Source organism: Neoarthrinium moseri (genome assembly GCF_022829205.1).
Source record: "Neoarthrinium moseri strain CBS 164.80 chromosome Unknown scaffold42_Wmoseri_CBS_16480, whole genome shotgun sequence".
In the NCBI taxonomy this organism is placed as follows: domain Eukaryota; kingdom Fungi; phylum Ascomycota; class Sordariomycetes; order Amphisphaeriales; family Apiosporaceae; genus Neoarthrinium; species Neoarthrinium moseri.
Genome location: NW_026055156.1, coordinates 101,818 through 124,926, shown reverse-complemented (window position 1 = coordinate 124,926; position 23,109 = coordinate 101,818). Strand labels below are relative to the sequence as shown.

The window sequence follows — 23,109 nt, the reverse complement described above, 5'->3', positions numbered from 1 at the left end:
TCCAGTGCTCATGCCAAGCGATCACGCGTACCCGGAGTGGCTGTCCATCTCGATCTCAGGCCCCTCTACGCGTGTCCTAGGCAGCAGCAGCTGCTGCTGCCTTCTTCAATTTCTTGTCGTCCACCAGCTCGATGTTGTCCTCGGGAATGTCCTTATACTTCTCCAGCAGGAACTCCTCGATCTCGTCGCTGACGTCGCCCTGGACGACGATCTCCTCGCCGCCGCTGGGGACCTTGGTGACGGAGGAGCCGGTGGCGAACTTCTTGCCGAACTCCTTGGCGACCTTCTTGAGGTCGAGACCGAAGGCCTCGAGCCCGCTGACGGCCGTGACGAACTTGCGCTTGTTGCGCTCGACGCGCTTGATGGTGACGACCGAGTTGGCCATGCGGTCCGCCTGCTTCTGCTCGGCCTTCTCGGCCTGCGCCGCCTTCTTCTGCGCGTCCTTGGCCGCCCGCTTCTGCGCCTCGACGCTCAGCGACGCCGTCGCCGCCTCCAGCGCCTCGGCCGACCAGATCACCTGGTACAGCGCCGGCTGCGCCCGCTGCAGCCACTCCTGGCACTTCTTGACCGTGCCGCCGTATTCGCAGTACTCGGGCGGGAGTGTGCAGACTAGATTGTTTCGCACGCGCGCGACGAGTTAGCCACCCAGGTCTCGACACGGAAGGGGGAGGGGGGCTACATCCCCCAGCATCGGTTGGAATGACGATGGAGGGGCAGCCACGCGAGGTGTTCCGTCGTCTGCCAGCCCTTGGGGATTCTGTGCCTCAAACTTACCACCGCAGTAGACCACATGGCGGCTCTGGGGCTCGCCGGGAGCTTCTGCCGTCTCCGTATCTGCCATTGACGAGCGACGGGGGTGGTTATTTTCGTCGTCGTGGGATGGGAGTTGCTAAAGTAGGTAACTCAGGTATGGAGGGGTGGAGGGGCTCTGCTGGGTTTGGAGCCGGCAGACCTGAGGTCAGCTCTCACGACTGCGGGGTTCCCCTTCGGTGCGGTAAACGACCGCCTATCTTTGGCGTAGGGGCGTACCAGGGGGATAACCTGGGTCGGGTGCGTGAGTGGCTTGATGGTGGGGAAGAATTCCCCAAGTCTGCTCAGTGGTCAGTGGTCAGTGGTCAGTGGGCCGTTGTGTTGCCTCTGAGTCCTGACACACGCCGGCTGGCCGTGTTTCGGGACTTTGTTGGCTGTTGGTTGGTTTGGCTTGACAAATAGGCAGACTCGTTCTGTAGATAGCCTTCCGATACAGTGTCTGCTCTCTTCAAACGGTACTAGAACACGGCGTTTCCCATGTAACGTTAGTTGTTAGCTCCTTGCTATAACGCGAGCGGCATCATGGGTGGAGGAAGGTAGTGAAGTAATTTGTCAAAGCCGAGCGCATAACTTTACATCCTTTATAAACCAGGACTCAATGAAAACGAGATATATAGCTCTCTAGGTGTTTTGCTATCGTGATGGCATGTCCCGAAATTCCATTTATATAGAATCTGCTTTTGTTCAGAGTACGATGAATAGTTGACGTATGTCAACGTTTGCGGCTTCCCTTAATACGGCATATTGCACCCTATTAAAAATGCTTCAGAAAGTAGTGACATATCGAGCTATGAACTGGATGCCATCCACAGATACCTCTGCATCATATAAACGTACATTAGATCTACTGTTTTTGTTTTTAAAGAGAGTTAAAAACTAGTCACGTCCAAAAGCAAACCCCCATCTCGTTGGCTTGGCGCGCAGTACGCTCTTGAAGGGGTTTAAAAATGACGGATCCTGACGTTGCACGTGATGATCCCAATCTGAGTGCACCTTTCGCGTTCTTGGGATGGGATCTGGATGCGCACGTTTCAGTCTTTTCGACCCGGATTCTGGCACGTCCAACCCGCAGCGCCTACGGGGTACACACTGGCAACATCCATGGATGGAGAAAAAAGCATACAAGAGATCGGACTAGAAAGCCAGGCGTATTGTTGGCCCCCATTTGGTCCTTTGGTCCTTTGGACACTTGCAGATACGAGTGTAAGCCAACTGCAACTATTTGTTAATTTGTACATCGACTTGGATCTCGACTCTGGGGCCCGTATGTGAGTAAATTGTGATGCGACGAACTAAACCTTGGAACCAGGGCGCAACACCCGCGATTTGGGGCATTTCGGCGCGTCATTACATAAACCCGCTTGGTGCCGTCCAGGGGCAGTCTACCACAATACAGCCAAGCTCGGTGTTGACCGTGGGCCCATTCAATATACTTAGGTAGGCAGTTGGAGTAGCAACTTGAGCCCTCACTTAATTCGCTGCGGGCTCCGAGTTAGTCGGCAGCGGTCGAGACAAGAGTGCAGTGTTGATGCACTAGTGAACAAGTTATAACAATTGCATTGGATGTTGTCCCTGTTCCGCAAGATTGGACTCCAGGCGAATCGTCGAGCGCTTCTTGGGAGGCTACCTGCTTGGTAGGTACCTAGGTAGAGTCTGAAGTGCACCGGAGGGAGTTGTCCCCTGTCCTGCCCGCCCAGTTAACGTTGAGTTAAAGCACATCGGATACTCTCTGCCTTGCCAACCCAGCCCAAAGGTGACCTAATTCCAGTGTTGGACAGCGGGAGAGCTGACCTTGACCTGAACCCCCCGGGCCCTGGAAGCCCCTGGGTCCCCTCATTAGCGTGCCTCAACTCGGCAAGGAGCGAGCAGCCAGGCAGCCCGCGCCCCCCCTCTCCCCCTGGACCCGTCCAAGCCTCCGCTACACCCAACGACATCCCATCCCTTCCATCCCAACCCATCCCATCCTCGTGGGCTGCTCCTAGACTTGCGCGGGGCTCTAGTCGCTTCATGCCGTGCCGTGCCCAACTTACCCATCCACCATCGTCCAATTTCACCCCCCAGGCGCACAGCATACGGCGTGCCACCAGGAGAACACCTGCCGCCGCGCGCAACCTCGACTTGGACTTGGACTTGGACTTGGACTTCGACCTCGAGCCCGATCTTGGGCCTGCGGATACCTCACATCTCACATCCCACCTCCCACCTCCCACACTCGCATCGCATCGCATCGCACCGCACCGCTTGCTCGCCGGACCGGTCGCCCGCAGCGCAGCTTGTTAGCCGCCGCCTGAGGCTCAGCGTTCTTTACCCCCCTCCCTTGGACCAGCCAGCACAACCCGACCTCACCAGGACTCCATCGCAGAGATCCACCCGCCGCCCGCGTCCACCAACGGCACTCAGAGCCTGGCCTGCCGGTCGGTCACCACCACCACCACCACCGCCCACTCTCACTCCCACTCGACCTGACGCCTTACGCTTTAGAGGGGGTCGACCAACTTGCCCGCGACTCTCGCCCTCGCTGCCAGCCATCAGCCCAATCACTCGACACGCCGTCTATTTTTGTCATCTCTCACACTTACCCGCCCTCGCTGCACGACGCCGTCACTGCTCAATTTCGTGACGCCCGACCCATCGTTGCACGCGCCACCCGCCGCCCGTCCCCCCCTGGGAACATCCCAAGCCAGCTCGCCGCCCAATGCCCAGATCTGACGTGGGACAGCACGCAACCACCGTCCTGCCGTAGCCCAGACGCCAAATCTGTCTTCCGTCAATCCCACCGCCGACGCTGGATCAGGCCCATTGCAGAACACCCATTGTGGAATCCTCGAGGGCCCGAAATCCCTCTCCACGATGGGCCCAGATTACGGAGGCGGTCTGGGAGGGGACCCTGCCCACGGCCACTCCCTCCCCGGCTCCATCAACGACGGAGCATACCAGCTCGATCGCGACCGACCAAACATGACGCCCAGCCCGGCCTACCAGAACGGAGCCTATCCCCCGCCTGCTCGGCCGCCACAGCGAGAGGCTTCGCCCGCCCTGAGCACCAACAGCAACCCCCGGAAGAGCAGCGAACGGAACCGCTCGAGAGGGCGCGGGCGCACCGCCAGTGGCCAGCTCCGGACTTGTCACAAGTGCGGCGAGCCCTTGACCGGCCAGTTTGTGCGCGCTCTGGACGGCACTTTCCATCTCGACTGCTTCAAGTGCAAGGTGAGCCCTCCTGGTCCCGTCTTTCCCCTACTGATGCTGGCATTGCGCCGAGCTCACACGTATCTCTGCTTCGTAGGACTGCGGCTCTATAGTGGCATCCAAGTTCTTCCCCGCCGAGGATGAAGAGGGCGGAGGCCAGTACCCTCTCTGCGAGACCGACTACTTCAGACGACTGGGTCTTCTTTGCTACCAGTGCGGAGGCGCTCTGAGAGGGTCATACATCACCGCTCTCGACCGAAAATACCACGTTGACCATTTCACATGCTCGCTTTGCTCGACGGTTTTCGGGGCTCAAGATAGCTACTATGAGCACGATAGCCACGTCTACTGCCGCTACCATTACTCGACACAGTTTGCCCAGAGGTGCAACGGCTGCCACACGGCGATCCTCAAGCAGTTCGTCGAAATATTTCGCAATGGCCAGAACCAGCATTGGCACCCGGAGTGCTATATGATTCATAAATTCTGGAATGTCCGTCTCACGCAGTCAGAGGAAACCGAGGTTCCACCGGCCGAGCTGGATGAGGAAGGCCGGGAGCTCGTCAAGACGGCAGAGGAGAAGATGGAGGAAAAGGTCTACAGGATCTGGAGTGTTCTCTCGGCGTTTGAGGAGTCTTCCGCGGCCTGCATCTCAGACATGCTGTTGCACGTGAGCAACGGCGCCTTCATCGATGGGATCCTGACGGCCAAGAAGTTCATTCTGCATGTGGACATCCTTTTCCAGTCGGCAGACAAGCTGGACGATGCGTTGAGGCGCCTCGACATGAAGGGTATGTGGGCTCTCCCAGTGTCATTCGCAGTACTAACATTTTGAGTTCAGGTTTATCCTACGGCCGCGAATCTAAACTTCTCTGCAAAAAGATTGTCTCGTTCTTTTCCCTCCTCTCTAAAACGCAGGAGGGTGGCGTCAGACAATTGGGGGTAACCCAGGAATTGTTGTCATTGGTCACAGGTCTTGCCCACTACCTTAAGCTTCTCATCAGGATCTGCTTGCAAGGTGCGCTGAAAGCAGAAAAGGAGCACAACACCCAGGAGGAGCTCTACCAGTTCCTGGACGATCTCGGCGTCATCGAAACCGCTAAAACCGAGGATACCATGCTCCAGGTCACCGTGGGCATGTCGAGGCTCTCTGCTAACGACTCGGACCAGTGCACCTTGTGTCGCAAACCTATTGAAGATGGTTGTGCCTTGAATGAGGACAAGAGATGGCACACTGCATGTGTATCGTGCGTCCAGTGTGACAAACCACTTGGAGGAGACCTGAGCGAGGCACAACTGCAGCGCGATCTCAGGATTTTCTGTACATCCTGTGCGCGGCAGTATGGGCAGATGGGCAAGCCGTTCGAGCGCATCTCCAAGCTTCAACAGTATATATTCCTCCTCAAAGTTGCGCTAGCAAGACTCTTGAGTCAACTACAGAAGAACGGCGCCCTGGCTCAGTCACTGGGCGGTGATGCGAACGGTTACGAGTCCCAAGACGGAAATCAACTTGCACCCGGCAGGGGTGTTCCGATGTTGACGGCAGAATCTCGTTCAAAGTCGTACGCTGGTGAGCAGTCAGATAGGCATCAAAGAGAGTCGTCCTATGAGAGCACTCTCAACGATGTGCGCAGGTTAAGAAGCACCCGTCTAGACAAACATCTGTCTTCTAGCCTTAGGAAGGCTCGGTCGTCGAGGATAATGGACGGGCCCGACGCCCGTGGAGGTCGACCTGGTTCTATCGGGCCCGATAACGGCGGTCTCATGAGCCAGGACATGCAGATTGATGAGGATCGTGAGCCTGGTCTTGGAGGTTCCACGGAGCAGTATTTCGGGCACCAAGATGCTCTGACGCTTGATGACATCCCACGAATTGTTGCCGCTGAGCAGGCCAAGGAGAAACAGCCAGGCGCTTACAACAGACAATCCCGCCAGGAGCTGTTCCGGTCGCCGGCCACACATCCAGCGATTGGTGCAGGCCACCAGCGGTCACAATCTGATGGGCGGGCAGGCGACGATCTTAAGCTGCAGCAAGAAATGTCCCCTCAGAGGGTTGGGCGCAAATTCTTCTCGGAACTCTCCGGGCTTGAATACTTCATTGTCCGGCACGTTGCTGTTCTGACTATGCAACCGCTGTTGGAGTCCGACTTCACGATCGAAGAGCTACTCTCGTTAATCGAGGCACGAAAGCCGACATTCTGGAACAAATTTGGCAAAGCCTTTGGGGGGAAGGACAACCGCAAGAATATCAAGAAGAAGGGCGTCTTTGGTGTCCCATTGGAGGTCATCATTGAAAGAGACGGTGCAGATTCCACTGACGGAGTTGGCCCCGGCGCTTTACGGATACCTGCCATGATCGAAGACACAATCACTGCCCTGAAGAACAAGGATCTCTCGGTGGAAGGAGTCTTCCGGAAGAACGGCAACATCAAGAAGCTGACCGAACAAGTCGCGGCAGTGGACAGAGACGGCTGTGATGCTATCAGATGGAACGACGAAACGCCCCATCAGCTAGCGGCCCTCTTAAAACGATATCTACGAGAACTTCCGGACCCACTAATGACTCAGAAGCTCTACCGGCTCTGGATCGCGGCGACCAAGATCAAAGACAATGACAAGAGACGGCACTGCTTGCATCTGACCTGCTGTCTGCTTCCGAAGACTCAGCGTGATACACTGGAGGTACTGTTTAGTTTCTTGAAATGGGTGGCAACTTTCCACCAGGTGGACGAAGACACCGGCTCAAGGATGGACGTACATAACCTGGCTCGTGTCATGGCACCGAACATTCTATACTGCGCCCAGACCAGTCCCAGCTTCTCGGACGAACCCATGACTGCTGTGTCGTGTGTGGAAGAACTCATCCAGTTCAACGAGGAGATGTGTATGGTGAGTGCAACATACCCGACGACCCGCCCAAGCCCAACCATGCTTCATACTAACTAGCCTATAGGTGCCGGACGAGCTCATGGACATTGCAAGCGACACTTCCTTATTTACCGGTAGTGGGGAGATTACAACCAAGGAGATCTTGAAGCGTATTGGCGAACGCTCTGCTAGCGGCCCGAGGCAATACGATACCGAGTTCATCAATAGGCAGGATAACTCGCGGCCAATGGCGACCCGAGTGGACACGGATCCAGGGGCTTGGCACCAAGAGCGAAGTGTTCGTCCGGTTGGTGAGCCGGCGATGCCTTACCCAACAAACCCTGGAACACCTCCCCAAAAGTGGCGAAACCCTGACCATGGCCCATCCCCCTATAGCAACCAGCATGATGCAGAAAACGCACCTCAAACAGGGGAGAACGGCCAGCGCCGGGAGTGGCGAAATTCAGGCTGGGGCAGACAGAATAGCTCTGTTCCCACCGGGACTAGCTGAGCGCACTGTGTTTCTCTGGTATATACAGATTTTTTGTTCACGACTGGGCCGCTTCAACGGCGACGCCCCTTTGGAATACATTCGCGAGCATGGTGGATTCCCCGCCGAATTGAGGCACGATGGCTCATTTACGACATAGCATGAACTGGTGTAGACAGCATTTGCGGCCGGCGTTCCGAATTTACTTCCCTTCTTCAAAAGGATCGATGGTTTTTGCCAGGGGCACTCACGAAACTTCAATTGACGAAAATTCTTTCAGAGCGAGCCTCCGACACCGCCCAGTGTAACTCTTGTGCGTTCTTCGTTTCTAGCTCAGCGGCTTGATCATTCAGAGACACTGGTTTTTTTCACTTTCGTCTTCTTTTCCCTTTTCTCCTTCTTTGGTGTGCAAAGCTTGGAGTAGTGCGGATATACCCACCGCGTCCGTCCCCTTCGTGAAGCGTGTTTGGGGGGGATTCGGTACTTTCTTCCGAACCAGGACCCGATTGTTGGTAGGGGACATGACACCGCGTTCTTATTTACAGATTCTGGACTGAAAGACTGATCATGGATTCTTTCTCTGGTCATTTTGGTCATTTTGGCCATTTTGGGGTCGTTCGACACTTGGGGAATAGGGGCTGCACGACACCCCACAGAGGAAACTCAAGAAAAAGGGCGGAGATATAGAAAAAGGGAAAGGGTTGCTAGCACCATGGGTCAGGCTCGATGGCGTGCCTCTTCAATGATCAAAACAAGCTACAAGTGTCGATCGCGCCCCTGGCCATGTCCTCCTCTCGGTTCGCTGCTGCAACTTGTCTAGATGCCATCCTGAGCCAGAGCTAGGGCTTGAGCATGCAACCTCATAGGTGTAGGAAATAGAACACCTCATGTACATAGTGAGCAGAGCCCGCTATAGAGAGCAACTAAGACAAAGCCAGACAAATGCCTACGTAGGATGGCAGACAACGAAGACAACGAAGACGCCGTTCCTCTAGCTTGCCATGTGATCCCTCTTCCTGGCGCCATGAAGACTTGTGCGCCACTTGTCCCGTGCCTTAAAACGTAGAACAACAAATGCCATCTGTACCGCCCCAATGCGGCCATCATCTTGGGCACTCCTCTCAATCCGCATTGAAAAGATCGGACTGTAGCAAGCACCTCTTGACACTCGGGCGTTGTTGATTGGAGGCATCTCAAATTTCAATGTCGACTTCATCTCTCATTTGTATCTGCCATAATTGCAGAGAACTTTACATCGTTGGATCCATCCACCTCGGCTGTGGACTGACCGCGGCCTACGTTAGGTAGGAAGACGGGCATTATAATTACTTCAATACATATATACACATGAACCCAAAACCGAAGATGCCCCTTTTCCCCATGCAAATTGATGGCGGACAAGCTTCTTTGCCCATATCCCAATCCCTTCCACCCTTCTGTCTTCCTTTCTCCCTCATCTCTTCCCGAGCCTCTCGAGCATCTACTACTTCTTCTCCTCGGCCTTGCGGTCCAGCGTCCACTGCACGGCCCTCCGGACGCCCTCGGACAGGGTGATGAGGGGCACGTAGCCGAGGCGGCGGCGGGCCTTGGAGATGTCGTAGTAGCGTGTCATGCAGCTGTAGACGATGCGCTGGCGGGTGAAGGTCGGGGGCTTGCGCACGAGGCCGAAGGCGACCTCGCTCAGCCAGCCCAGCAGCATGCCGACCTCGCGCGGCATCTCCCAGACGTGGGCGGTGCCCTTGTCGCTGCCGGCGGCGCGCCAGATGGCGCGCGCAAAGTCCCAGAAGTAGATGGGCTGCCCGTTGGTGATGAGGAAGGCCTCGCCGTCGACGCGCTCGTGGTCCAGCGGCACCGTCGACGCCTGCGCCGTCAGCAGCAGCGCGCGCGCCGCCAGCAGGTGCGCGTGCGCCACGTTCTCCACGTACGTGAACTCGAAGATGTTGGTGTTGGGCCCCACCTGCACCCCCGTCCGCCCCTGCTCGTAGATGTTGACCAGGTGGTACACGGCCTGCACGTCGCCCTCGCCGAAGATGCCCGAGGGCCGGATCGAGGCCGTCAGGAGATTCGAGTCGCCCGTGCGGTTGGCGGCGAGCACTAGTTCTTCGGCGGCGGCCTGTACACGGAGGCGGGGAGCCGACTGGTTAGCCTATGCTTGCGATGTTTTATATATAGGGGAAATCGAGTGGGCAACTTTGTTTTAAGTCCCCCACCCCCCTACCCCTCTCTCTCTTGGTGCGCGTACCTTTGTCTCCGAGTAGTACTCGCTCTGGTTCTTCCCCCTGATGACGGGCCACGTCTCGTTGGCGTTGATGAGGTCGGTCTTGTTGTCGCTCATGATGCTGGCGCTGCTGGTGAAGACGAGAGCCTTGACGGCGCTCTGCTGGCAGGCGGTGACGACGGCGCGCGTGCCGTCGACGTTGACCTTGCGGAACAGCTCATTGCTCACGGCGCCGCTGCCCTGGGCCTGGGGGCTGGCGGTGTGGATGACGACGTCGGGGCGCAGGCGGCCGAGGACCTTGGTCAGGTTATCGGCGTCGGTGATGTCGGCCTCGACGTACTCGACGCCGTCGGACGCCGGGCGGCGGTTGCGCTGGCAGCGCAGGTCAATGACGGACACGGCCGTCGTGTCCCAGTGCTGCAGCACCAGGTTGACGACGTGGTGGCCCAGGAAGCCGCAGCCGCCGATGACGAGGACGCGGCCCAGGGAGGCCTTCTGGGGTTTCTCGGAGGCCATGGTAGGAGGAAGTCTGTGACGGGGGGGGCGCTCAATTGGACTTGTCGGGTGCCTCCTTTTCTTTTGCTTCCGGGACCGCAACGATAGAAGCCGGCCGTTCAACTGGTGTTGTACGTGTGCGGTCTGGGGGGTCACGGCGCCGGCCCAGGAGCTTCGGGAAAAGTGCCCATTTTTTTCTAGGCTCAATTACCCCCGGGATAGGGAGTAGGCTCTCTCGCCAACAGGGGTATCTCAGCTTATTGTTTAGCGTAGGGATCCGCTCCCGCCTGGGCCCAGGGGTGTCCGGGTGTTAGTTCGCGGTCTCGCGCGGTCCTGAGAGGCGGGGCATCTGTCAGTTATACTCGATACCTGCCTGGTAGTTATAGAGGGATAAGGCAAGTACCTGGCACATTTGCGAAAGCAGTACTGTCGCCGAACGCTCCAAAGGACACTCTACTCCGGTCGCCAGAAGATGGCCTGGACTGCCTGTGTCCATTCGCCAAGTTGGGATTGGTTCCCTGCGGAGGTGGCTTCTCGTGCAGGCTGCATACATAGTATGCTACTTATGCACGTCACCTCATGTAGAAAGCGCAGTCCCCGTACTGGGATTGCTGGGATCACTGGGATCAGGGACCAACGGCTGGACCTGAGGGTCGCTCTCAGAAGTGAACAAGACTCACCCATTGTACACAGTCGAGCAACGGGTTTTGCTGGGACAATCGGGCACCCAACTTTCGAGTCCTGTCTGCAGGGCTCGGGATGCCTCTCGACGACGGGGCGTCCAATCGGCAAGGCCGTCCGTTCGCTCACAAAGAATCCATCGTCATGCTGTGTCCAACTGAGGCACATGTCTGACTTGGGGACTTGGAATCTCACACCCCACTTCGCCCAGAAAGAGAGAGCGACCAGCCAGGACAAACGGCGTGCATATAGGGTCGTCGCAATACGTAACTCGACTGCCAACATCCACCTGGACCCCTCACCCGCTTCAGCTGTCAGGCCGCAAATAACCTTCAAGCCTCCCAGCAAGGACCGCTCCTGTCGCATCCTCTCCCAATCCCGACGGGTTCCAGCTCGTAATTCGACAAGTCCAGGTTTCCTGTCTCCTCTTCTTCTCCTTCATTCCCAAGATCGCGCAACCAAGGCTGGAAGAAACGTAGGCGATCCGTCTTGACCTGCAACCCCGCAGTCGCATCGCATCGCGTCACCTCAAGCTTAAAGTGAAGCTTCGGCCTCGCACCCCGCCGGCTTCGTTTCAAGACCGGCACCCAACCATTGGGCTCTGCGCTCGGGTTGACCATGGCGGACCAGAGCATCATCCGGATCACGAAAGAGATCAGCGATCTCCAGAGAAATTCGGACCTGTCGCTCGCCGTCGCCTTCAGGGATCGCGATGTCCGCAACGTCAGGGCCCTCATAATCGGCCCCCACGAGTCCCCCTACGAGTTTGGCTTCTTCGAGTTCGCCGTCAAGTTTAACAAAGACTACCCCCGGAAGAGCCCGTCCGTGACCGCCACCACGACGAATGGCGGCCGCTGCAGGTTCAACCCCAACATCTACGCCAACGGCAAGGTGTGCCTGTCCATCCTGGGCACGTGGCGCGGCGAGCGTGGGGAGGAGTGGTCGGCTGCCCAGGGCCTCGAGTCCATTCTCTTGTCGATACAGAGTCTCATGTCCGGCAACCCTTACGAGAACGAGCCTGGTTTTGAGGATGCCAACGAGCCTTCGGATAAGAAGAATATGAAGGATTATGTGGCCAAGGTGAGCAGGTCATGCTCGAGGAGCACGCAGTGGTTTCGGTCCCGTCCATGTATGAGTTCGCACTGACTCATTGCGCAAATAGATCCATCACGAGACTCTGCGCGTTTCTATAATTCAGCGGCTGGAGGAGTATCTAGGGATTACCAGCGGCATCCAGGCTCCGACGCGCACCGCCGCCGAGAGAGAGGAGTACGACCTGGATTTTGACGACGATGATATAGACGAGTCTTCTGTGCCTTGGGAGCCGTTCAAGGACCTCGTCAAGCAGCGGTTTCTTTGGTACTACGATTCCTATCTAGAGACTATACAAAAGGCCAAGGCGGATGTCAAGGACGGCCAGCCCTTCGCCCGCATGCCCTTTGAGGGTAGTAGCAATACCATGGAGGGCAAATTCAACTATACCGAGCTGGAGCGGAGACTGCACAAGATTAAGGCTGCGCTCGACGCTGAGGGAGAATCATGGGCAGCCGAGGGTCTGACGGCGAAGCACAAGGAGGGAACCGTGGCTGTCAATCTCGCCCGCCAATTCGAGCAGATCAGGGAGTCTTACAAGAGGAGCGATGTGTCTCACCACATTGAATTGGAGAACGGCAACCCCTTCGTCTGGAACCTCACCTACTTCGGGCGGCCCATGACGAACCTCGACGGTGGCCTATTCAGGATTACCCTCCGCTTCAGCCCACGGTTCCCTGAGGAGCAGCCACGGGTCAAGTTCCACACCCGCATCTTCCACCACAGGATCGCCGCCGACGGGTCGCCCTGCTACTTTCCCAATGCGAGCCGCCGAGATGACGTTAAGAAGCACATTGACGCCATCATCGACTCTCTGGAAGAGGAGCAGCCGCCTTACGACCCTAGAACTCTGACAAACCCAGAGGCACACAAGCTGTTCTGGGGCTCCGCGGACGATCGGAAGACTTACAATCGACGCCTCCGCCGATCCGTCCAGCAGAGCACGGAGGACTGCTAGGAATGATCCCAAGCCCGTGCGTGACACCCACCCCCTGAGCCCGCGGTCTGATTTCATGACAACTCGTGCGACTGAGCCAGTGTACGGTATGGCGTCTTACTTCCCCATTTGTTGTTTAATAGCGTATTTGCTTGTCTATTTTCCGCCTCCCGAGAGCCATGGAATCCTTCGTCCTTCTGTATTTCTCGGATGGCGAGACTTTGGCGTTTAGGTTCATTGTGGCATCCCAGGGCTGGCAGCATACAATCTCTAACCACGACCCTTCTCGTGGGTATGAGATAAGGCATGAGTGGCTTCGTGTTAGTAAAAAGGAACGCTGGTATCGCGTTGAGCCTGGAGTTTGGCTTTGCTTTAGATTTTTTTGTTCATGGTTTGATACCTCTTCCGCGATGTGTAGTTAGTCACTAGCAGTCTGCTGCAGGACCCTCAGTTTTACGAGATCACGCCATCATGCCTTCTATTTCTGTATGCGCAGAGCCTCGAAGTGATTTGTATGCACCATACACTGATGTGATTTCGTCCTTCTATCTAGCATTGCCTCCTCTTGGGTCTGCTGCGTACATATATAAACGACCAATTCCTGGTAGCCTAGGACGACCGGATCCATGGCATATAGGTCGTCGACACCCCTGCGTTCGCATATCACATCCCATACACTCGTGTCATTCATACAGTCGTCACTCCTTCCTCAACCCCCTCGTAAACCCGCGGAGAGCTCTTCCAGGCCCACAGCCTGAAAACCTCCAAAAAAAAAATCCTTTCATCCCTGGCGGTTCGTCGGCTTGGGTTTCCGCTTGTCTATCCTGTCCTTCAGCGGGCTGAAGGGCGCCGCGATACCGCGGACCTCCTCCTGGCGCCCGCTGCCCTGGAAAACGAACTGCCCGCCGGGCCCGACGGTCGCCGGGGTCCCCTGCGTCGGCCGCCGCACCTGCTCGCTGTGCAGCCGGTCCAGCGACTCGCCCACCACGGCGTACTGGCTCCAGTTGATGGGCGGCATGCGCACGATGTTCTGCGCCGCCGGCAGGCTGCTCCAGGGCTTGGGCTCCCGCCGCGTCGGCCCGCTATCCAGGCTCATAGGATCCGGCTCGCTCTTCACCGCCGCAGTGCCCTTCTTCTTCTTTTCCTTCTTGCCTTGTGCCTGGGTGTCGCCCGCGGTCCCGTGCTGATCTGCGCCGTCTTCCTCCTCGGACGAAGAGTCGTCATCGTCGTCGTCGTCCTCTTCGGCACCGCCCCCGAGCGCTACACCGCTGCCAGCGCCACCGCCCATCCTGACGTTGCCGCTTGCGAGATCCTCCAGGAAGGCCCGCGGGTCCTCGAGGGCCGCGTCCTTGGCCCGGCGCAGGCCGACCATGTCGCGCTTGGCCTTGGCGCTCTGCATCTGCAGCATCGAGATGGCCGACTTGAGCGCAATGACGTCCGGGTTGTCATCCCAGTCTATGGCCTCGGGCGGCGGGGGCTCCACGACGGGCGGCTGCGCCGGGTGGTGCTTGTGCGTGTAGGTCTTGCTCGTGCCGAAGCGCACGGGACCCAGCGGCGGCGTGATCGCTTCCACTTCCGGCGGAGGGGGAGGCGAGGCTGGAACCCGGGGTGGTGGAAGACTGGGTTTCTGGGCAGCATTGGAGACAGGTACTGGAGCAGGGATTGGGACCGGAACTGGAACCGGAGCTGCGGCGGGAGCTATGGGAGCAGGAACTGATGCGACAGTTGGGGCCGGGGCCGGAGCCGGAGCCGGAGCTGGAGATGGTGCCGGGGCTGGCGTCTCTATCGAGGGCCTCGCTATGGCAGGCGTCGGCACACTTGCTGGCGCCGGCGCTGGCTGGGACACTGGCTGGGGTGTTGAGGACAGTGCGACGCCAGGGCCCGGTGGTCTACCACTCCCGCCCGTCGCCGCTATCGGTGCGCTGCCTGTCCCTGATGCCGCATTGGGCGGAGGCGGCTGTGACTGTGACTGAGACTGAGACTGTGCTTGTGCCTGCGCTTGCGCCTGAAGCACGCTCGGGACGGGGACCGGAACCGGCGTCTGGGGCACGCCGGCGCCGTTGGTGAGCCCCGGCATGCTCGACTTCCCACGGCGAATCCTCCTTATAGCCTCCCTGGTGAGATGTCCTCAGCGCGCACAGTGAACTGCTCAAGTAATACTGCAGTATGCAAGTGCGCTCCGTTCTAGGAAATGTCCGCGAGAATGTGCAGCCGTAGAGGTTGGATGTGATGGCGGTTTCGCGATCAGATATTTGTGATGGCCAGATTCGGCGCAGGCTGCGTTGTACAGGTTGAGGTTCAAGATCAGGGATGTGGTTGGCCGACCGGAGTGAGATGAGCCTAAGGCGCACATCGGTGGCGGGGTTCGGGTTGTCAGTGGCCCAGATCTTCGGGAACTAGCGAAAAGGTGGGGTCTGTGGGACTGTGGAACCCCCAGCCGCCGCCAGGGATTGAGTCTGGCTATAATAAGCATACTCAGGGCCTTAAGCTCGTGCATGGCTTTATCTTCTGTTGCCAAAGCTTGATCGGTAGTGTGATACACGGATATTTATTCTCCCAGCTGCAGATGCGTCTATGATAGCGATGTTCCGGACGGCCTCGAACAATCAACGGGTTCCCAGGCGCTCTCAGGCAGTTCTCATAGCCGGTGGAAACTGCCCGATCCTAGCATTCTCTTCTTGTCTGGTGGACATTGAAGAGTAATTGACGGTCGGACCCCTTGGCACAAATTTGACGCCATCATAGGAAGAGTGGGCGGTCAGCTACTCTCGACTCTAACATCTCGTGCTTCGGAGGACGCATCATCAGTTATACCAATGCTTGCTCATATTTCCTTCCCATCTTACTCTATTCATTAGTCTATTAGACCTGATCATTGACGTGAATCCTGCGACTCTGATAAAAAAGACCTGAGAGTATTGTATTTCCCCTTCTAGAGAACCATTGATATCAGCGGCAAACAACAGAAGACCGCAAGCCGTGGTTCAGGTGAGACCTTCACGCAAAGGATCCACTCAGAAACCTGTCTGCAGCACATAGCCACTATTTTGGTTACCGTTCCTGGTGATGCCGTCCCCTATGTAGTTAAGACTACGTTGGCGTAGAAACTTTCACGTTTATTACTGATTCCAGAGATGATTTTCTCAGCCTATGGAGGGCGGTCGATCATTTGGTTGTTTCGTACGAAAGCTCAGGCTTCTTAACGGTTATGAATTTGCCGAGCTGAACACAGCTGAGAGAACTGTTGAGGAACGCATTGTGGCCGATGCTCCCGTCGAGAGTTTTCAGACTGAAGGTATCCAGTGCAACTCCTTCTTTCTATCAGTCAAAATTCACTGTTTACCAGATGCAAGCTGTTTGAAAGCGCCTTACCTTCGAGGTTGTAATGTTCAAAAGACACCAAGTACAGTGGGGGAACTTGCTGTTTGGAAGACGCATTAATCGCAGAAGGCGCGGAGGTCGTCGTTGTAGCTCACTTATAAAGGTATAATATAATGAAGTTAGTATTAATGATATGTTTGAATAGAGTAAGCAGTACGGGTGAAATCATGTGTTTACTCCTTTTTGAGTGCTCAATCTTGAAGCCGGTAATTGCATTCAACCACGACAGTTCGCAGCAAATACCTAACTCCTTGCAGCCGAACGCGAACAATCAGGCACGGCCAAGCTCCAGCCATGGTGGGCTACCTATCAGGACTTGAGCTGAGTTTTCATCTCACCTCCACGCAGCATCCCTTGAGACCTTCCAGAACGGCTAGAGTTGTCTTGAAAAGAGAAAAGTATGTGGCCGTAGATGCGTAGGTGAAAAACAACCCATAGAGGAGGGGGGGGAAATAGTCGGTAATAAAAGTTCAAGAAGCGATATATCCTTAGTGTATTTTGTTACCTCCAATGTTGCAGTTCTCTCCAGCAATGTACAGATTTACTGCCATGGCCATGGCAACCAAATGTCCTTGGCACTTAGCCAAGTACTCTTCCTGGGTCCACCCCAGGCCCAAACGAAATGGCGCGCCTAACATATCCACGTATAATACGCTGGGGTATGAGTAGGGCGTGAACATGTGATATGCGTACCAGAAAAGCGAACTCTGCGCCTGAGCTGCCAGGGCCGCAATCGGTATGTCGAGTGTGTCGAATGAGATAGTAGTTTCCCAATGAAGGACAAAAAAGGAGTCCTGTTTCATCAACACGGTCAGTTCAGTGATTCGCTATCTCCAGAGAACTGCAGAGCTCTCACAAACAGGAAAGTCCTAGAAAAGAGGAATGAAGTCTTACATGGTTGCCAGCAGCCCCATCACCCTTGATGGCTCGATTCATGGTCATCTTGGCAACTTGGTCCTCCGCCAGCGTTCGCATGTCGTCAGTCGAGGAGAAATCGCCGATTCTGGGGAACGAGTTACTGTGGTAGAAGCCCTTTGCAGGATCAGCCTCGCTAGTTGATACGCCTGGAATGCTTCGAGCAAGTGTCAACACACAGCCAACCCCGTCGCCGATGTAGTCATTCATAGTGATGCTGGTCAAATCGGGGTCAATGTCCGTATACCTCTTGCAAGGGTTTTCAATATTGTCGCGGAACTTCTTCCAGATCGGTGCCCACTGATCGGCCGTAAGACGTGGGTAATCCAATGATCCGGCGTCAGTGTCGTACCCGCAATCATTGTTCAGGTCCAGGATCACCAGCTCACCGGGGTGGTCGCGCATAAAGTGATTAACCATATCGATGGCCTCATCAACCTTGATACCATTGCCTCCTTGACTGACGCCAGCGACTGTGGAGTAGTGACACAAATGTTGCGCACCACCGTTGCCCAAGCAAGGTCGGACATCGAACCAACGAGACCCCTTCAACAGCTGTCCATAGATATCGAGCACCTGCGTTTGTGTGTTTGAAGCCGTGCCAGCGCCAGTATGTCCGTCAATCTTGCTCATCCCTGCATCATGAGAGCCTGGAATGCAGACGTGTTTCAGCATGCGGTCACCAATGATTGGCAGAATGGATTTCATCCAGGCTACAGGAGGGTTTGTCGAGGACCAGTAGCCGTACTGTTCGGAGCCTGTGAGCACCCACTGGTTTGTGAGGCCGCGGTCATAGTCGAGGCTTGGCCAGTCGAGATCGATTATGTTCCCCTTTGCCACGTTTTTGGTAGATAGACCATCATAAGCTATTCTATTGCGTACCATATCTTTGTCATCGACCCAGTCTGCGGTAACATGCCATGTCTTATCTGTCGTCGCAATGCGGTAGTAAGCCTCTCCAGCCGTGTCAGATGGTTTATCGCTCGGGGTCATAAATTCCATTTCTACAAGGAACTGCGCCGACTCACCAGCTGGAATAGTGATGAAGTCCTTGCTCCAATCATTTTCCAGCTGCCAATCATTGCCTCCTGTGAAAACGAAGTCGTAGGGGCAACCGTTCACAATCGTGAAGTAAACAAGCTGCTCCTCGTCCTCCATAATACGCAATGTGTCCCAATCTCCTTGTGGTATGTCTGGGTTAATCCATGTTTTGTCATCCACTTCTTGGCAGATACCAGGCGAAACCTGGCGTGCATCATAAGCGGCGATTTGGCTCCAGTATGGATGAAAGTCAACAGCCAGGTTATCCTTGGCTCTGATAAAAGAACCGTCTGATTCTATCATGTTAACGGATCCAATCGTGACCAGGTTGTGCAAAACGACGTTTCCAGTGTTTTTCCTAAATTGGATAAGACTATCCTGGCAGTCCATGGTATCAACGCAGGCTTGCGTATAAGTGGAGAACCACGAGTATAATCCAGCTCCATGAATGGTGACGCTACTACTCTCTAGAATCCTCAGGGCCCACGACGCATCACAGCCCACAGGGTTGGCTCCACTGCAGACATAATCGGGATCATTGTTAAAGACACCCACCGAATCTTTCACGGGAGCCGGTGGTGCTGGATTCGGCTGGTAGTAAGGCGATTCAGTCTGAATCATCGAGGCGTAGACATGGCGAGCTTTGCTGAACTGATATTGATATATAACAGCATGTTCGCTTGCTGTTCCGTAGAGCCAAACTGGGTTGGTGCTCTCCACGAGCAGACCACGACCGACGTAGACGGAACACTGTGTCATGAAGTTGTTGTCGTTGTCCCAGTCCGGATCATCAATATTGTGGTCAGCCACCCAAAGCCAAACGTTTTCAAAGTAGCCCGATGCCTGACTAGTGATATGCATCATCATGCTGCCAGCACTGCAACCTGTGTTGGTTCCCGATGTTTTGGCAGGGCAGTTTGATGATTCCAGGTCCGTACCCTTGGCGCCTCCCACGCGGACATGACAATCCCACATGCCTGCAGAACCGGCGGACTCAGCCCGGACGTTCCATTCAACGAAGGTCAGGCCCGGAGTATTGCCTTTGCTTGTGAAAATTAAGTCCTGCATCTCGACATTCCCGATTTCGCCAGGCTCGCCAACACGTAGCAAGGGTTTGGGCTTTTTAACATCCCCAAAGGCGGTTCCGAAGGCTGCGATTTGTGACCACGCCTCTCCGACAATATTGATATCTTTGGGAACGGAGATGGTGTCGCTGATCATGTACGTTCCAGCGTCTACATACACAACAGACGAGCCGGCAGAATTGAGTACTCTCTGAAAACATGCAGTGTCGTCCGACTTACCATCTCCCTTGCAAGCGCTTCGCATGTGAATAAAGGATCCCGAGCCTACGTTTAAATACTGCGGCTTTGCCTTCTCGAAGAATGGTGCTTTGGGTAGATTGTCTGGGTTACCGCCCGTAAGTGTCTTGTCGCGAGGCGTCGAGAATGGCACCGATAAGGCATTGTTCTGAGTAGTGCCAGAGTACACACGACCTTGTACCCAGGTGTCAATGGATGTTGTTGATCCTGCCAGATAGGACTTGGAACCATCCCAGACCCCATTAGTAACGCCATCAAACTTAACGTTATCAAGCGTAATGCCTGTAGTTGCGTCGCCTGTTGTACCGGTGTATGGGAACGTGAAGATGGCTGTCGTAACAGCCTTGATCGTGGAGTCCACCAGCATGAAAGAGCCCGTGTTGTGTACACCGTTTTCGCCCATCAGCCTAAACGCAGTGCCGCAGTTCTCAACACGGATGCTCTTCCAAACCTGTGTGTAGTTGTCAGCCTGGCCCTGACTACCTCAAGGTCATGATTCAAGGAGCCTAATGTGCCACGTACCCAGCCCCAGTCCCAAATAAGTTGAACTGCTGTCCTAAAATTGTTGAATCTCAATCTCTGACTGGTAAACTGCTGGTTTCCGCCGTCTAAAAACAAAAAGATCAGTGTGTAACCTGTTGAATGTAATGTTCAAATCAAGAGATAAATCGACTCACAGATACCAAAAGCACCTCCAGTGAAGGTGAGGTCACTCATAAACCCTCCGCTACCGTTCTCCGCATATATGGCTTGCTGTGTTGTTGTGGAGGATTGTGTGCAGATGAAATCAACGAATTGCAGACTCGTGGCTTGCGCTACTTGGTAATGTAGGGCAGCGACATATGCATTCTGGTCAACGGCCCGAATGTCGATGACAAAATTTCTGATCTGCCTATAGAAGTTTGCCTTGATGCCTCGTAAGTCGCAATGGCCAGGGATTGGGCTCGAGGAAATGAGCAAGCATCGGAAGAGAAAAAGAAAAAATTTCATTGCCGCCCTAGGAGAGCCTTTTTGCATGGCAGACATCCACATAACGAATAACAAGGTGACTGAAAATCCGTACCGTGTTGATATACCATTGCTTGGCATTCCCATCCGAACCAGTGCCTCCATTCTCGACATAATGATTAGTGCTAATGACACCCAAGCTGACAAAGGATGCTGAAGCCTTGATGATAGGTCGGTTGACAGCCTGAAAACAATTAAGTGACTAACTAACGTACAGCGTCCAAAACTAGCATAAGAAGAAGCATCTTGACGGTCTACTTACATCACCAACAAACTGAGTGCCATAATATGTCTCAATGGTGCTGCTGATCAAATATGTCCCGGGTGGGAAGTAGATGATAGCACCCTTAGTGGTGGAGCTATAGCAGCCCGGCCCACAGGCCTTGGCATCCTTGACGGCATTGATGATGGCTTGGGTATCATCCTAAAGACTTCTGAGTGGATTTTTCTGTTGCCTCCACTCTCGGAAGGCAGTGGAGGGGATTTGAACCGCTTACAGTCACACCATCACCTGCAGCACCATAGTCGGTTTTGACATTGCGGAACACCTTTGCAGAGAAGATCAGCCCCAATGACTAAGACTGAGTTTTATCCAAGAAAGAAAGAGCTCACCTTGAAGTTGCTTGGATTACTGCCCCATGGCCATCCACCAGAGTGTGCCAGGTTGCCCATCCACCAGTTCCCGGTGTTCTGGCGCTTGGCTTCGATAATCGTTTTATCTACAGCAGTACCGTTCTTCACGTCCTCATATGCATCAGCTTCAGCAACAAGCGCAGCAGCAGCACGAATAGCATCAGTGATGTTAAAGAGAGGCGCTACGTCTTCATTTTGACGTTTGCCGTGCTTGGTACTTGGATCAACCGTATACCGATTGCGCATAGGCTTAGCAAGCCTGGCCTTGTTATGTTCGGTTGCTTGTTTTATGGCTTCAGCCACAAGTGCACGCGCCTTGTCGATGTCTGAGATTGTGGCATTACCCAGTAGGGTTGGCTTGTCACCATCATCTGTTGAGTTGGTTTGGCGTTGAATTAAGATGAGCTCGGGGGCACCATCATCTCTGGCCGCAATCTGTTCAACGCTGAGCTTCGTTCCACGAACTGAATAGTGGGATGATTCGATATCTGGTCTTGCGGCTAAGGCAGAACATGCCGAAATAAGAACTAATAGGGTCAAGATTTTGAGGAACATGATGAGAAAATGTGATCCCGTTTCGCAGCAAAACTTCTGCATCGTCTTCAGGCTACAAGGCTCTGCCAGTGAATTGACATTACAGATCTTCAAACTGCCATATTTATTAATGAAGCCGAGACACCTCTCATTTTCCTCCACACAATACGCAAGGGGAAAGGAACCCAATTAGAACCAACCCGCGGGCAGAGTGAGTCGATTAATCTCACGAGGTTGCCGATAGGGGATATCGAAGCAGAACAACTGCAGCCAGCAACAATAGTATGCTCGATAAAGGAACTCTTCCGAACGCGCAGCACTTCAGCCTAAATGATCACCTGATTATATGCGCCACTGAAACGAAGTTGGCTTCGTTGAATTTATTTTGGGGCTCACCAGCCGATAAACTGAGGTCTGCCAAGTTTGCAAGGGTAACATATGGGTTGGAACCTCGGGGCCATTTTAGGATTGCACGACCGGATGATGGCCTTGGCATCTTGCTGCAAAAGACCACGCGTTACAACTTCTGACTCACGACAGTGCTACGAAATGTGAACGCATACTCCGGATAGTTGCTATTTGGATTTTCATTGAGCTCTAGTGGTGGAATCTCTTGAGTCCAAATTTGAATCCAATCTCAAATGATGAGTCGAGGATGCTATTGACCGAAGTGTACTATTTTAATTGCACCCGAAAATATGTTCTACCTTGTCGAATAGGTCCCTATATGAAGTTTACAATAATCAGGGGTCTTCTGGGCTACTGGAGGTCCCATATCAAGTGGCAAGCTCGTGTTATATTAGTATTGACCCCAGTTGTGGCACAGCACCTCGTTTGACTTGCTGTTACGGAGTACAGGGGTAAGTATTAGCTATCCCAAGCCAATCATTCCACCACGTGCTCTTCGCCGTCGCGTATGCGTATTATGACCAGTGTCCAAATATAGACATGAAGAGTCCCACAAAATAGAACCGTGCCGCAGGACTGCGAATTCTCAGAATCCTGTGTTTTGAGATTTCCTTTGAAGCATCTCTCCATGGCGCGTTCCCGGTTTCCCGCCCCATGGGCCATCGTACAGCTGGCTCTTCGGCTGATCTCGGTTGCGCTTGCTGTCGCTACAATCGTCGTCGCTATCTACGTGTCAGCGAGATATGGGTACGGGCGCGCCATGGCAGGCGCCTTCATCGCTGTATTTTCCCCTAATAAAATGATCAGAAAAGGCATTGTATTACTAACGTTGAAGACTGTAGGCTATCTGGGTCATCTTAGTTGATGTGCCGGATGTGACTGGGTTGGCAGATTCAAAGCGGCGGACGCGGCGCTGTACAGAGGGCTATTTGGCATTTCTCTCGCTCCTCACAATTCTTATTTGCGGCGCTGTGCCTATTGCCGTTATCCTGGCAGTTAATGGAGTCAGCCATGAGTGCGGAGGTAGGCCGCGTGGAGCCTGTGAAGAAGAAGAAAAGATGCGCAGTGCGGCCAGCCTAGGCGTCTTCTT

The 23,109-nt window shown here is 54.7% G+C and overlaps 6 protein-coding genes across 6 annotated transcripts; 2 read left to right on the top strand and 4 right to left on the bottom strand.

Moving 5' to 3' along the window:
• Positions 1-76: 76 nt before the first annotated feature.
• JN550_009322 (uncharacterized protein) lies at positions 77-841 on the bottom strand (the record flags this gene model as incomplete). Its single annotated transcript, XM_049321382.1, has 2 exons — positions 77-609; positions 775-841. The coding sequence occupies 2 exons, from the start codon at positions 839-841 to the stop codon at positions 77-79; spliced, it is 600 nt and encodes a 199-aa protein (XP_049168679.1).
• A 2,819-nt stretch (positions 842-3,660) lies between these two features.
• Positions 3,661-7,375, top strand: JN550_009321 (uncharacterized protein; the record flags this gene model as incomplete). The annotated part of the gene is made up of 4 exons (XM_049321380.1): positions 3,661-4,017; positions 4,094-4,787; positions 4,838-6,885; positions 6,950-7,375. The coding sequence occupies 4 exons, from the start codon at positions 3,661-3,663 to the stop codon at positions 7,373-7,375; spliced, it is 3,525 nt and encodes a 1,174-aa protein (XP_049168678.1).
• Positions 7,376-8,837: 1,462 nt separating this feature from the next.
• On the bottom strand, positions 8,838-10,088 carry JN550_009320 (uncharacterized protein; the record flags this gene model as incomplete). Its single annotated transcript, XM_049321379.1, has 2 exons — positions 8,838-9,500; positions 9,597-10,088. 2 exons carry the CDS (start codon positions 10,086-10,088, stop codon positions 8,838-8,840), a joined length of 1,155 nt encoding a protein of 384 aa, XP_049168677.1.
• A 1,278-nt stretch (positions 10,089-11,366) lies between these two features.
• JN550_009319 (uncharacterized protein) lies at positions 11,367-12,798 on the top strand (the record flags this gene model as incomplete). The annotated part of the gene is made up of 2 exons (XM_049321378.1): positions 11,367-11,828; positions 11,911-12,798. 2 exons carry the CDS (start codon positions 11,367-11,369, stop codon positions 12,796-12,798), a joined length of 1,350 nt encoding a protein of 449 aa, XP_049168676.1.
• A 760-nt stretch (positions 12,799-13,558) lies between these two features.
• On the bottom strand, positions 13,559-14,854 carry JN550_009318 (uncharacterized protein; the record flags this gene model as incomplete). Its single annotated transcript, XM_049321377.1, has 1 exon — positions 13,559-14,854. The coding sequence occupies one exon, from the start codon at positions 14,852-14,854 to the stop codon at positions 13,559-13,561; it is 1,296 nt and encodes a 431-aa protein (XP_049168675.1).
• A 1,792-nt stretch (positions 14,855-16,646) lies between these two features.
• On the bottom strand, positions 16,647-21,632 carry JN550_009317 (uncharacterized protein; the record flags this gene model as incomplete). Its single annotated transcript, XM_049321376.1, has 8 exons — positions 16,647-16,952; positions 17,053-19,887; positions 19,959-20,044; positions 20,114-20,342; positions 20,500-20,628; positions 20,707-20,868; positions 20,942-20,992; positions 21,057-21,632. 8 exons carry the CDS (start codon positions 21,630-21,632, stop codon positions 16,647-16,649), a joined length of 4,374 nt encoding a protein of 1,457 aa, XP_049168674.1.
• Positions 21,633-23,109: the final 1,477 nt, after the last annotated feature.